The sequence below is a fragment of the Archocentrus centrarchus genome, chromosome 21 (genome assembly GCF_007364275.1).
Source record: "Archocentrus centrarchus isolate MPI-CPG fArcCen1 chromosome 21, fArcCen1, whole genome shotgun sequence".
In the NCBI taxonomy this organism is placed as follows: domain Eukaryota; kingdom Metazoa; phylum Chordata; class Actinopteri; order Cichliformes; family Cichlidae; genus Archocentrus; species Archocentrus centrarchus.
The window spans coordinates 12004496-12019292 of NC_044366.1; the positions used below are offsets into that span (position 1 = coordinate 12004496).

The following is a 14797-nucleotide window of genomic DNA, read 5'->3' on the forward strand; positions in this document are numbered from 1 at the left end:
TATTAGAGATGATTAACTAGGGACGCAGCACCAATATTACAAATTACCATTTTATTTCAAGCAGGTTATAATTGTTACCAAAACATTTCTGTGCTACCAATTACCTCAGTACAGTAAACATACTATAAAATGCTACATACTATACCAGTCTTAAGTGCATCTTAAAAATCCTTTAAAATGACCCTTATAATGTTATGGCTTATAATATGTCTTAATACTATTTAACTTTTTTCCTGTGTATAAAGTGTTATATAGAGTGTTATATATCCTAATTGCTTATATTTCAAAAGTGGGGAAAATATTTTCTTAAATTTTGCACAAGTCAAAAGCGTCACTGGCAAACAGAGCACTGAGGAGTCCATTGGGAGGGGTCCTGTGTTAACTGTTCACCCTCCTCACTCACTGTTCAAATCATATGAATTATAGACATTAATTTAACAATTAATAATCCACAGTAAACTCTGTCCCACAGGAAAAACACCATGGTACATAATTTTTGAAACACTATTACCTGCACATTACAACTTGTACCACTGAATGGCATGCTGGACAATGATAACTAGCCACATAGCATAACAGCTGGGAGGATCTCTGAGATGCATTCAAGAGCAGTGTACACAGATGGAGGATGAAGAAGAATAGTGAGACCAGAGAAGCACCAAAATAAGCTGCATTTGCTGTTTGTGGATGTTTTTCGCTTCAAACAAGAGTCGTCTCATATTTGGTTGTTCTGTTTAAAACTGTGCTCTCTGACATTTACTGGAGTCAGTCCTCAGGCAGCTCCGCCCACAGGTGAGGCAAAGATAATGTGTTACACAAGGCTCACAGGTGATTTTCCTGACCACAGATCATTTTGTGCTACATATGTTAGAAGGTCTTACTGGCATTAAGGACTCAATGACTTCTAATTTCTTAAAACTAAACTCTGATAAAACTCAAGTAGGGCTGCAACTAAAGATTATTTTGGTAGTCGAATAATGTGTCAATTTTTTTTTGATTAGCTGATTAGCCAACGATTATTTCAGTCTTACTTCACCTGTTCACCTGCCTGTTATCACCTTGCTGTCTCTTATCACAATTAAAATAGTGACCCATAAAAATACGAGTTTGAAACTAATCCAGTGCATTTTTAACATTAATGTGACCATCACAATAAATATCAAATAACAAAGGATATTAAAGTGAATACAATTTTTATTTTTAAATGAAAATATAATGTGAAAATAAATAAAAATGGCCTCTGTCCAAAAGTTCAAATAAGGATTCAAATTAAATCAAAAAGTTTTTTCCATCCAAAACAGTTGAAAAGTTTACAAATGGTTCAGTTCATACGGAAGTTTACTATTCAGAATGAACGCTGATATTAATGCGAGAAAAAAAAATAAAAATGGCCTATTGTCCTTCACTCGTTAGCTAAGCTAACTGAAATGGTGGCGCTTAGCAACCATCATGCATGAGAGCTTGTTTCCAACAGGTAAACAAACAGAAACATTACTGTACAAACATTAACAGGTATCTACAACGCACTAATGTACAAATCCAGAGCTGAAGTCACATGTCCAGGGTGCCGGCAGTTTAAAACGCTCAGCATTGCAGTGATGCTGCCATGGAAGGAAAGCTCTGCTTTACACAGTCTGCATTCAGCTTTATTTTTATTTTCTGTCAAATGCTCCCACACCTTTGACAGTCTGTCTCAATTTTCTTTCATTTTCTCCACCCTCCTCTCTGCTGCACCATCGTTATGCTGTTCGGTTACTTTCTTCTTTATTAGTATTGTTTTTATTGGCAGACAATGGAGGCAGTGTTGCCCCCATATCTTCCCGTAGTGTATTAAAATTACCAAAAAAAAAAAAAAAAAAAAAAAAAAAAAAAAAAAAACCACGATAAGCGGAACAAAATAGATGGATGGGTTTAAAAGTACGATGCTTTGATGCTGAAGTTCCACGTCGACAAATTTTTGCAGTCAACGTCATCAATTACGTCGAAGAATCGTTGCAGCCCTAAACTCAAGTCCTTGTTTTTGGTCCTGACCATGTTTCTAACATTATCACTCCCCACCTTGGACAACTAACAACCAGCTCAATATGCTAGAAGCCTGGGCACATATCAGTTTCAACACCACATCAAAAGTCTAGTTCAGACTTGCTTTGCACAGATTAGAAATACTGCAAAAAGTCAGCCCAGTACTTCAGAATAATAATTGAAAAGTCTAAACAGAGGAACCCAGACCTCTCCCTCTCCCTGGCCACCTCCTCCAGTTCATCTGGGGGGAGACACAAGCCCTTTTTTTCCGACCAGGTACCGGTGCCAGTGTTCGAACCCTTCAGTGTTTTATTCCACTGCGAACGCACTTGGTGCTTGGCCGAAAAACGGATTCAACTCCAGAACCGCAAGTTAGCTGGTCTAGAACCAAGAACGGGTGACGCAAGCGGCAGAAGGGCATGGTTCTGCCGTCTCAGTGTAAAGTTTTGTAACGCTATTTCACTGCATGGTGTGTATTACACGACAAAAAGTGATGCGATTTTCACGACTGTTTATTAGGTTGGGCCCTAAGGCTGAACTTGCTACCTTGAATCAGTTCCTATCACAGATAAAAGGATACAAAGTGTGTACTTGTCATCTTGCTCAAATTATTGTCTGTGTTCACACTGTGCCACACACAGATGCTGCAGTAGTTTTGTCTGGACCATAAAATATGTTCTCAGCACAAAAGCACATAATCTCCTACATTTGTGCCCTTCGGCTTCCGTTTCCAGACAAGGACCCGCCCACACTCATACATAACGGATCAGCTCGCAAAGCGCGGTGGAAACGCAGGCGCGTTCTTAAGCGTTTCGCTGGTTCATTGGAAAGAGCTCTGGCACGAACACCGGCACCTCTGCGGTGGAAACGTGGTAATAGAGACATTTCCAAGGCAGCCAAGAGACGTAATCTCTCCTGCGTGTCCTGGGTATTCCCAGGGGCCTCTTCCAAGTAGGACATGCAGGCAACACCTCATCATGGAGCTGTCCAGGAGGCAGCCTAAACAGATGATTGAACCACTTCAATTGACTTCCTTTCAATGTGGAGGAGCAGTAGTAGTAATCGAAGCCCCTTCCAAATGACCGAACTCCACTGAGAGAGAGAGCCCAGCCACCGTTCAGAGGCAGCTCATTTACACCGCCTGTATCTGTGATCACATTCTTTTGATTACTACCCAGAGCTCATAGTCACATGTGAGGGTAGGAATGTAGATCAGCTGGTATGTGTTGAATGCCTTCTTAAACTTTTATTCTTGACTTCTGTCTTTTCCTTTTCATATGTTCTTTTTCATTAATGTTTAAATAAAGCCTGAGAGCTATTTACCATTTTGCAGTTGTATTTTTGTCCTACTTATGATGGCATGAAAATACTTTATATGTCAAATTCCTGACAGGAAAAAAAAAAAAAAAAAAAGCGCCCCTGTAAACCTATAGGAGGGTTCACTTAGTTACTACTACTACTACTGCTGATAATAATAGTGTAAAACCACCAGAACCTTAAAAAAATAAAAATAAAAATTATTGGTCATACCTCCTGCTATAACCACTGCTGGTACCAAGCTTTCACTTGATAATTACATGGCAGTTACTATTACATAGGTATTATCCCCCTATTTCCATGTTATTGAGATGTAATATACAGTGGACTTCGAGAAAATGTCAGTCAAATCTGAAATATACACATGGGGACCAAAAACTGGGCAGGTATCTATTTCAAGCAGTTCAAGCAGAACAATCTCCATGACAAAGTGCCGTCACAACAAATGTACCAAAACTGCTGTAATGTTCAGCTGTGCTCTCTTTATATAGCACTAAAGTGTTTCACTACAAGTAAACAGCAATTGTTATTTGTTATGCTGCTGACACCTCCCCCAGTTCTACCACACACAGACAGAGCCAGAGAGCACCAGAACACAACAGAGCAGTAACATGCTGTGTATGAGCGACAGAGGCAGAGAGAGGTCTCACTGAGTATGTACTATGCCTTTTTAAGCCAGGTGATGAAACATGAATGGCAAACTGAACACAGAGATTGTAATTTTTTTTTTTTTTTTGGGGGGGGGGGGGGGGGGGGGGGGGGGGGGACAGGTTATAGAAAGCTCTCAGTTGCAGTTCACATATTAGTCTGTTGCTTATTGGCATTCTCTGCTCAGATGCATCATTGATTTTGTTTGTCTCTGCCCCCTTCTTGTTGATGGTTTATTTTTCCATCAATAAACAGGACTGTTTCACTTAAGAGTGTGGTGGGAAAACTAATGGCCTGTAATGGATGGTAATGGATTGTTTTAGTGTGCCTTTCATCTGAGAAAATTGCCCTCCCAATCTGAGCACACTCAGATAGGGATGCGATACCTAACCTTGATGGGAAACAGCATCTTCTGTTATTACGTTTTCTTTTTCTTCATTATAGAGAAAAGCAGTTAAACTGCTGCCTAATTCAACAGTGGGTGCACCATTTTTTGAGTGGATTTTTTGAGTCGGTTTGGCCATAATTTAATAAATTTTACAAATGCTAATTTGGCAAGTATATGAAAAATTGTCTCACATGCTGGGTTCACAAGGTCTCATTTTTCCCTGTTTCTTTGTTACTTATCTATGAAAATTATCTAATCCAGACTTTTCATAGATCTAATCTGTAATTTTCCACTGTTGACATGGTAATCAACATTCAAAACAGTATTTTTTAAAATATCTGCACTACCAAAAAAAAAAAAAAATCAAAATTGAAACATCCCATTAAACCAAAAATAACACTATTCACTATGCAGCAACACTGACAGCCTTAACTGCTGAAAAAATAAAGCATCTTGAATAACATCAAAATGTACAGAATCTTCAAATTATTATAGATATCAAAAACTATGACTTTGGGACATGACCTGAAAATTAAGGATGCACTGGCAGTGAAATTCAGTGGCATTAACGATGCAGACAGCCAACGCAAAGAAAGAAATCTTAAGAAAAAAGAAAAACAGTTTTAAGTTTTTTTAAGAAACAAGGTTTCTTGTTTGCATCATCTGAACATGCAGCCTAAAAAAAAAATTATGCGATAACAGTTCAATATCAACCACTGGCGTCAGTAAATGTCTCTACTAACATGCCAATATCAACAAGTCCAACATTGATTATTCCCTACTGAAAAATGTAGGTAAATGTTTAGCAGTGGCAACCTGTATGCAAACATTAGGTCACAAACTGAACAAACTGTCACAGTCTTGTAGGTGGAATTTTGGAAAGGATATCAATCCAATCTGACAGGGCCGATCTATTCAGTTCAATTTACATGCTGTTGTGTTTACAACACCAGCACGGAGGATGTTAACAGCAAAAGATCGGCAGTCTGGAGGTGTTTATTACCTACTGTAGAACAAGTCCACCAGAATTTATCTTTACATTTTCACATGCTGTAGTGCCATTTTTGGGGGGAGAATTTCAACTTGCTGTACACCAATACAACCTGTAAATTCAAAGTAACTAAAGAAATTGCTAAAAAGTTCAATAAACCACAAACATACAGAAAGGGACAAAGTCAAACTTGGGGGGGGGGGGGGGGGGGGGGTGTTTGGTTCCTAGCAAAAGGACATTACTTCCTGTTGTCAGTTAGTGGCTCGCACGTAAATTACGTAATAGCTCATGCTGACAAAGTGATGATGGATATTACAAGGTAGGAAGTGCTGTGAGCAGCTAATCAAATCGATGAAGCACCTGGTTTATAATGTTTTTGTTGTGTTCACTTTTTTCTGCAAACCCATTAGTAGAAAGAAACAGAGCTCTGGGACACACTGAATGCGTGATATGCAAGTGCAACTCCTTCACTTTTATATGCAAAAAGAATTACTGCCCTCTTATTTGGTTGCATTTAAAAATAGACATGCAAATGGTAGTACAGGTGCTCCAGTTGGTCATAAACCATTAATACACCAACAGTTTTTGTTTGTATGTTTTTGAAGGTTTCTTGTTAAGAACAAACTGTGGTCTTAAATTGGCACTCTTTTTAATGGCCACCACCTTTAGGGGGTCGTGTGTGTAGCTGAAAAAAGATTTCTGATCCTATAGAGGTCTATGGGAAAACAGCCCTCAGACTTTACCTCTGTAAACACTTTCCTGCTGTTTATGGGCCCTGTCGCTCATTTCAAGTCATACTGAATAAAACCTTGAGTTCATTTTGCCAACTCAGCTGTTAAAAAGGATTATCCAGAGTACACTCATTTGCCAATAATGTGTGATAGACAAATGATTAGCCAAGTCAGGCCTGCTCCTTGCTGGTCACATTCGGTTTAAAAAAAAAAAAAAAAAAAAGATGGCCAAGATGGAAAAGTTCATCACAAGGCTTCAAAATGGGACTTCAGAAACCAACAGGTGACATCACAGCACCTATGAAAAGCTCAGACAATGACCATGCTCTCACTCTTGTGTTCTACTTGTTGGGAAGCTTTTATTGCATTATTAGCATAACATCTTGTCTTCAATGTGATTATCATCATCATTATTCTTATTACTACACCTGACCCTTGTCAGCTCCACTCCAGGTGCATTCACAATGAGAGAAAGTAGAAATATGAGAAACTAGCATGACTATAACAGACAGCAGTGCCCTACCAGTCATCACACCAAGCTAGGAATAGACTTATCAGTCTGGATAGTAAATGTTGGAAAGATTTTACTTTCGGAAAAGACACTGATCTAGACAGGTAACAGAGGTTATGGTACCTTTCAGAATTTGAGCATCTGTCACACAATCATTCAAACATCTGCCTAAACACTGTTGATTGGATATCCCTTACATTTACATACCAAGATCAAGCCTAGTGTTTCACAATTATCTCCTCACCATCAACAGGGTCCAGTGCCTAAACAGGAAAACCAAAGGAAGAACACATTTATGTTATTTGTCTCATTCACGTGCCTCTGCTGTGTTAAACGGTTGTAATCTCTCCTTTGCTCACTGTTTCACTGTAAGCATAATAGAGGAGCAAATGGGTTGAGTGAAGATTAATGCTACTCCACTTGACACACTGGGCATCATTACTGTAAGTGCAACAGAAGCTTCCCAACAGATGTTAATCATTCAAAAACCAAAAAGACCTTGACCCTAAATGTCTGTGACATCACAACAATGCTCGAAGCTTTGCAGCGGATGGCTGGGAAGCTGGCACATTACTTCAAAATCAATAAATCCTGACTTGTCTGATAGCAGAGATAGTCTGCATATGTCAGACTACACAGACAGGCGCACCTCTACTGCAACTTCCAGCTAACACAGACTGAATAATCTCAATCTTCAAGAAATATGACCTGCTTTGTCATTTGATGTTTGTATCCACACATCAGCAGATATATGGCACAATGGAAAGAGAAAATAGGCAAATATGTTCTTATGAGCCAAATCTAAAAATGATATAGAACTGTTCAATTTTTATCTGCAAAAGCAAGAAAATTAAAATGAGAGGGTGAAATAGTCAGGTCTAAATGTCGTCAGCGAGGCCCTCCACTAAAGCAAAAACCTCACCATCCATAGATAATGAAAAAAAGTCATGAAAATTAGAAACTTAAAAAAAAAAAAATTGTTGTTACCCAACCTACAAAACCTCTGGTCACAAGACCCAAGCTCACACAAATGTTAAGTCTCACTACATAAAACCACATACAAAAAACGTTCTGTTCATATACACTTTTATTTTTATAATCACCAATAAACCCCAGCAGCAGCATCCTGTCTCACAAACACAGGCTACACACCCATTTCAAACACATCCCATTAATAACTGTCAGTACAGACCGAGTAAATACACAACAGACACCCTCCCTCATTCAAAGAGACATGCAGACAGATGAACTGTGACTCTGAGGACAGCTAACTGTTAGCTTTGCCTCAGGAGGTGTTTGTGAGGACAGGATCATCCCACATAAAAATGGAAAATATGTTCATTAGCCAGAAAGAAGACCACAGGAACTGTACAACCACAACTACGACTTTCAGATCCCCCATTCACAACCTATTTGTACATATACTCCTACCACAGAGAAAAAGAAAAATCATCACAGGATACAGAAGTGATTCCATTAAAGTGGAAGGGTGACAGCCTCTGCACAAAATTATAATTTTTTTTTTTTTTTTTTGTGCCCCAGCAGCAACTCACCTATGCCCAGGCAGTTGCTAATCAACCCCAGAAATTTAAAATTAGAACAGTAATTTCTGTGTTCCCACAATTAAAGTCTGGGCAATAATTTTGCAACAGTGGATATAAACTTTCAACGCAATCTTACTGTGGTAAAAATATACATAAACACAATTAAAAACATGAGTTTCAAAACTTTCTGTCCAAAACACATAAACAGGCAAAATGTTAAGCCAGACCAATGAGCAAAACAGCTTCTATGTTATCTGAGTGTGGTGAGTTCTTCTTTTGATTGCAGTGTGACAAGCCCCAGGGCACAAAAGCTGCTAAAACTAGCACTAGGGGCACATTATTTTTGTGTTGTTGCGGTTTAAAACTGAGAACAAAGTTGAAATACTATTTTAAGAATGAAACCGAAATGCTAGGAATATGGTCGGCTTCCACAGCCCTCACACTGTGTTTACATCCTAAAAAGGAAATAAATTTCAATTGAAGTATAATGCCACAAATTTATCTACACAAGGCATTTTGAGTCACCATGTTAACAACTGCCAACTTTTCCCAACAGGTGATCAACTCAGGGTAAGTGCGGTTGACATGCCCGGTCTAGCTAAAGCCATAAGACAGTATCTCCTGTAATACTAACCAGTGGACAGTTTTTCTTTAGGTGGAGAGCAGTCTGCCCTGGTGGTAAAGCTCCTCAATCATTTTGGTCAGTATTGTAATCTTGATTACTCATTAATTTGAATACCATGCAGTTACTTACAACAGCTGTTAACAGCTGGATGTTCAATATTTGGAAATAAGTGATGCTTTAAAAATGTAAATTTTATTTTAATCCAGGTAATTTTTCTAAAAAAAAAAAAAAAAAAAAAAAAAAAATTACTTTATATAGCAGTTGGCCAGTTAATCCATTTTGTTTTGTCTGCACATATCCAAATTTAGACTTCACCTGAATCACAGGAAAAAACACCTTTATTGAAGCATGCCTGTTATTTAGTCAAGTACATCACATTATTTTAGTGATGTCAAAGTCAAAGAGAAGGTAGATAAATCAGTAACGAATCTCAGAAAGTCCGCAAATAGTTGACTAAACGATTATTTAAAGATTGAGGAAACTCCCAACACAGACATATTTTAAGTACAGTAACTGCGTGATGTTCAAATTAATAAGGCATCTAAACATCACCAAGTTCAGTATTATTTTGCTATAATCAAACAGCCTTAGGTTAAACTAATTAGTTGTATTGTGTTATTGTACAACACCAGTCATCTGCTGGTTCTAAGATGTTAGACATTTTCTTCTTGTTTTGTGATTATGAAACAAACTATTCAGCATACATCTTCTGATGCTCATCGGGTTGTCCTCGGGTTTTTACAACAGATACCCGATGAAGCCAGGTGACCAAGCCACCTGCCCATTTGCCAGGGCCACTGTCCTGGGAGATGCTGCACCCACTCTCTGTCTTGCTGTAACAGGAATTTGTAAACAAGCACGATTTAAACAGGGCCGATGACAGCCCTGCAATTCTGCAGTATTTTCATGCAGCACAGATTTTCTAGATGGAAATACTGCATAATTGCAATATTTCTAGATGGATATAGTAAACTGGCTTAAAGCCATTTGACCGGAGACTTGTAATTACAGGTGTGTGGAATGCTAATCTGCAAGCAAAGAAGGCAGCTGGTGCTAGCTCTGTTAATGTTAGCCACACTATTGGTGCAAAACAGGTTTTTGTTTTGTTTTGACCTTGCAGACTAGTCAAGTCAGATTCTTTTCCTCCCTTGTTTATGGTATTGGAAATTAGTCACTAGAACATCCCGAAAGAAAAAAAATTACCACTACCACTGACAGCAGGTAAACTGAGTTATGCTCATTCTGTCCAGGGATAATCCGTACCCAGGGCTTTGGTCTGACTGCTGATCAAAGACAATAATCCACCTGATCTCACATAGATTTCACATTCCTTAGAGTTAAACATCATGTGATTTATATATTTTTTTTTAAAAGTCATCCTTCAGCATCCATTTAGCTGACCCATAAAAGCAAAACAAAACCAAACTACCATCCTAACTTCCATGTTACCCTCCACATTCCCAGTTCTACTTAGCATCTCCTCCGTACCTGCTGATTGAGATTCAAGTATGCTAAACATCCTTAAAGCTATGAGGGCAAGAGAATGTTAACGTCAGCATATTCAGAAGGCTTAGGATTGTTAGAAGTGACTAAAATGAAAGCAATTCCCTGCTGCACAGTGATTAAATTCCGATCTAACCTCAAAATAAGTTCTTAAAACTTCTTGTGAGGAATTTCCAGCAGATTTCCAGTTTGCCAATAGCAGAGAGCGAGTGCGAAAGAGCGAGAGAGAGAGCGTGTTCTTAATGAAATCAATAAGCTTTCACTGAGAAAAAAAAGGAGTCATGTGCCTTCATTTTCATGTAAACAAGCAACCGGGCATCTCGTTTCTTTCCTAAAGCAGAGAGAGAGCACAAGCATTTTTGAGGCTTGCTTTGACTACAAAACAAATTTACAATCACCGTCAGTTTATTTTATTACCTGCCTTATTCTAATCGCTCATTAAATCATCGCCAACTGCTGCTGTAATTCCTGCTTTTCAACAACAAAATGTGCTGAGAGTCTACAGGGAACTGTGCACCCAGCAGAAAATGTGCTCTGTAAGGCAGACAGCCAGGATTTCAAGCAGGCAGGCAGGCGAGGGTAAAATGTTGAATCACTGCAGCCACTTGATAAAGACAAGAGACGTCACATCCAGCTGAGGCCCTGCACTGTATCCCACTGACAGAGGACAGACGGAGTGCAGCAGCTTGACCTCTTTTGGCCAGTTATCTAGGATAACAACAACACTTTTCTTCCCTCACACAGCTGCAACATTAAACAGTGAACTCATTCAGCTTCAAACAGACTCAAAATGCTGAGCGCCACCACGCAAAACTTTGATATCAAACTGGTCATTTTTTTTTAAACACAAAAAAAAAAAAAAAAAATGCTAGAAACTGTTTGTAGACAATCACATAAATATAAAAGTGATAAAAGTATAAAAATTAATTCTCTTACCCATCCCTCCTCTCCATCTACAGTCTTGACACCGCTGGTGCTGTTAAGGCACTGGCGGTGGCGGCGTGCCCTCAGTTTCCTGACCATGGCTAGTGTTGGATCCAGATCCAGCCTCCCCCCAGACAATTTGGGCAGCCCCAACAAGGCCGACTGATGCTGAGGAGCAGCCGCTGGGCATCCTGCAGCTGAGTAGTGGTGAAGCTCGGCAGACTGGCATACAGGGCACTGGCCTGGGCAGCGTGAGCCAGGGCCTGGCACTGCTGTGGTCATGGGTCAAGCCGACAGAAGACGGTTGGCTATGGGGAACACCCTGCGGGGGCATCTGAGCAGTATTCCCAGTGTTGTGGGCTTGGGGTTGGGCCTGAGCCTGGTGATCACTCTGAAGGTTAGGGGGAGGTACACTTGGTGGCAGACACCTGGCTCTGGTGGACCGTAGCGGGCAGCTGGGTGCTCAGCCCTTGGTTTTGGATCTGTGTTGGGAGCGACTGTGGCTTTTGCTGCTGGCAATCCAAATGGCTTGGGTGGCTCTGAGGCTGCTGGCCCACACCTGCTACACCAACATGAGAGGGCATATTAGAGCTGGTAGATTGAAGAGAGTGGGGCTGCTGAGGACCTCCCATCATATGGGAGGATCCATTAGCTATCCCAGCAGATGTGGATCCAGCTTGGTTGGACAAAGGCTGAGAAGCAGCAGCAGAATGGGGGATACCTTTGCTGTGACTGGGGTGTACTCAGGTGGCCTCATTGACATCGTGGGTGCTTGAGGGGTAGCAACTGATTGCTGTGGTAAGGTGGCATAAGCCAACTTCTGCTGCTGAACTCCCACTGGGGGTTGATTAGCAACTGCCTGGGCATAGGTGAGTTGCTGCTGGGCACAGCAGAGAGTCCAGTGGTGGTCTGGTGGCTCGGCATGGGTGCAGGCTGATGAATGTTTGTAGGAGCTGAGGGGGCCAAAGTAGTTTTATCATGCTGTTGGGTTGGGTGTGAGATACTCCCATGCTTAACCCACTGGGGAGGATTCCTTGAAAGCCCTGAGGAGCAGAGGTGTAATCCTGTGCATGCTGTGGTCCACCAGCATCTCCACTGCAAACACTCTCAATGTAATGGCTCACAGAACTCCCACTTGTGCTTTCCTTCTCAGACCCCCCAGCAAAGCTCTCAGAGACAATTGTCGTATGCTGTGGGACCCAGTATCAGAAGAAGAGGGGGGGGCAGGGGCTGGGGTCTCCTTATCATAGAATTCAGTGCAAGTCCATCTGCCCTTCTTGAAGGGCTCAGAGCTAGAGTCCAGCTTCACCACTCTGAAGCGAGAGCTTGTGGTGGTGGTGGCCACCACAGGGGCCGGAGGAGCAGATGATACAGGAGCTGTAGTCGCAGCTGTAACAGGTGCACTCGCAGGCTGCTGCACAGCTGATCCAACTCTCCATGGTTCCCGCTGGGGACCCCTACACCTCCAGAGGCACTCACAGCAACAGCAGCAACAGTAGTTGAAGCAGTTCATAGCAATGCTGGAGTTTAAGTTTTGGTGTTGCTGAATCATGCTAGTAGTGCCCATAAGGTTGCTCCCAGCTGGAGCAGCAGCACCTCCTCCACCGCTCCCACCACTGCTGCTCATCACATTGAGAGATAGCCTCCACTGCTAGTACTAGCACTTGTGCTGATCCCCCCTCTCACAGGCACATTGGCAGAGCTCAACATATTCACATTACTAACACTGCTGGTCTGGGGATTAAACTACGCTAACTGTAGTGCCTGCAGCAGAGCTGTGCATTCCAGAGATAGATCCTGGGACCGCAATCCCTGTAGGCTGAGTGGCGATACTTGAAGGAGCAGCCTGGGAAACACTTTCTTGAGGGCCGCCCACATTAGAAGGCATTTCTGGGTGACACATGGTAAAGCTCCAGAGGTGAGCGCCAATGGGGCACTCCCGGGCCCAGAGGACAGAGGGTAGACCTGGGCATGGTTAGGATGAGAAGGATGTTGATTGTGTATAGTCCCATTCACCATGGCTCCACCATGCTGCTTCTGTGCCTGGCTCAGGGTATGGGGGTGTGAAGGCTGGTTTGGAGAGACAGCTCCTGGGGTCTCCACTTCATGGAAATTATTCAATGTCTCCTCTGAGGAGCTTCTCTCCGCTCCAACTACATCGTTAGCTCGAGAGAGGGACACATCCAGAATCTCAGAAGATGACAGATCCTCCGTGTGGGACTCATCCAGGTCGTCGTAGCTCTCCGTATCCTCTGCGATGCTGTTATTAGTGCTAACAGATACCTGCGCTGGAGTCACACTTGTGATCTGGAAACCGGCTCTTCTTTTTCATCTGAGCTCCAGTGGACTGTGTGGGCTGGGAGAGCAGATTCAGGCTGTGGGGAGGAGGAGGATGGTGGGGACCGGGGGAGGATGAGCCAGCAGGAGGCTGAATCAACAGGGAGGGTGGGTAGTCATCGGCTGGGACGTGGCTGTTAAGGACCACCGGGGTTTGCCGGTGCTGACAGCGTGGGGCCGCTTCCGCTGCCGTGTTGCTCCCCCTTCTGTGAAAGACAGCCGGGTGCGCCATCTTTCTAACACTGCCAGAGTCTCCTGCAGGGTCCGGATGATGCATTTCGAGAAGATCCGGGCGGTAGTTGGTCTCTGACAGTATGCAATAAGCCTGCAGATCGTTAAAGGCGCCGGTTTTGACAAACTACGCTCAACAGACAACACGACCAAAAAAAAAGAAAAATAGAAAGCAAAATAAAAGAGGAATAGCTATTTCAACAAAGTGGCTGTGCGCAGATATGTGGCAAAGTTAAGCCAATATTTACAGCCTTCTTTTTTTAATCGGTTTGGTGTTAGTTATCCTAGCGAGGCGAAAGAAGCTAGTGGCCGCTAGCGTCAGCTGATGCCAGTTCGCCGGTTAACTACCAGAGCTGTCCGTCTGCGCCTTTGTTAAACACAAGCTAACATTTCTGTGTGTTTTTGTTGAAGAGAAAGCGACACCCACGCTGCAATGAACACAAAAAGCAGGCAAAAAAGCTGCTGAGTAGTTAGCGGTATATTAAAAGCTAGCTAGCTGCCACTCTCCATCACCGGCTAGCTATACACAGACTACAGCGAGGCTGTTTAAAACTGCTGATTTTTTTTTCCTTTTTTAACCAGAGGAAACGAGGTGAAAACGAACCCCCTTTAATCCGCTGCACGGTGCTTTTAAAACGAAACACTTCTAACAAAAGCGGCGCACACGGCTTAAATCCATTCCTCTGGGTCTTCGCTTGGGTTTTGCTGTATCACTGGTCCTCCCGGCGGTAACGTCGTTCAGCGTGTAGCCTCCTGCACCGCTGCCGTGGTTTGTGCTGTCTGTGACGGGCCGGAGGGGAGGGTGCGCAGTAATATGGCGACCGCGCATGGTCTCTGCTGCCAGACATAAAGCAGTCTGGGAGAGACGGCGACGAGCTCAACGTCAATATCCACGAAGTGTGCCGGAAAGTGCCGAGCGCAGCCGCTCCCTCTGAAAACCAGTTTTGGGGCGTCACAATAGATTGTTCAACATGCGGTCCGCGGGGACCAGAAAGGCCCTACAATGGAACCAATGAAGCCAGTTA

At 42.4% G+C, this 14797-nt stretch overlaps 2 protein-coding genes across 2 annotated transcripts in view; both read right to left on the bottom strand.

Moving 5' to 3' along the window:
- LOC115800432 (TSC22 domain family protein 1-like) overlaps nt 1-12553 on the bottom strand; it is an 88587-nt gene extending 76034 nt beyond the window's left edge. The window contains exon 1 of the mRNA XM_030757787.1: nt 12497-12553. The gene's annotated coding sequence lies outside the window, so the exon portion shown is untranslated. The remainder of the gene's footprint in view (nt 1-12496) is intronic.
- LOC115800663 (TSC22 domain family protein 1-like) overlaps nt 1-14530 on the bottom strand; it is a 37523-nt gene extending 22993 nt beyond the window's left edge. Inside the window, 18 exon segments of the mRNA XM_030758143.1 lie at nt 11217-11251; nt 11254-11283; nt 11286-11322; nt 11325-11377; nt 11380-11472; nt 11475-11622; nt 11624-11932; nt 11935-12089; nt 12092-12190; nt 12193-12384; nt 12387-12638; nt 12641-12713; nt 12715-12842; nt 12845-12947; nt 12949-13094; nt 13097-13520; nt 13522-13866; nt 14377-14530. Of these exon segments, the coding sequence (XP_030614003.1) occupies nt 11217-11251; nt 11254-11283; nt 11286-11322; nt 11325-11377; nt 11380-11472; nt 11475-11622; nt 11624-11932; nt 11935-12089; nt 12092-12190; nt 12193-12384; nt 12387-12638; nt 12641-12713; nt 12715-12842; nt 12845-12947; nt 12949-13094; nt 13097-13520; nt 13522-13818 (2574 nt within the window). The 5' untranslated portion in view covers nt 13819-13866; nt 14377-14530.
- Between the last annotated feature and the right edge of the window lie 267 nt (nt 14531-14797).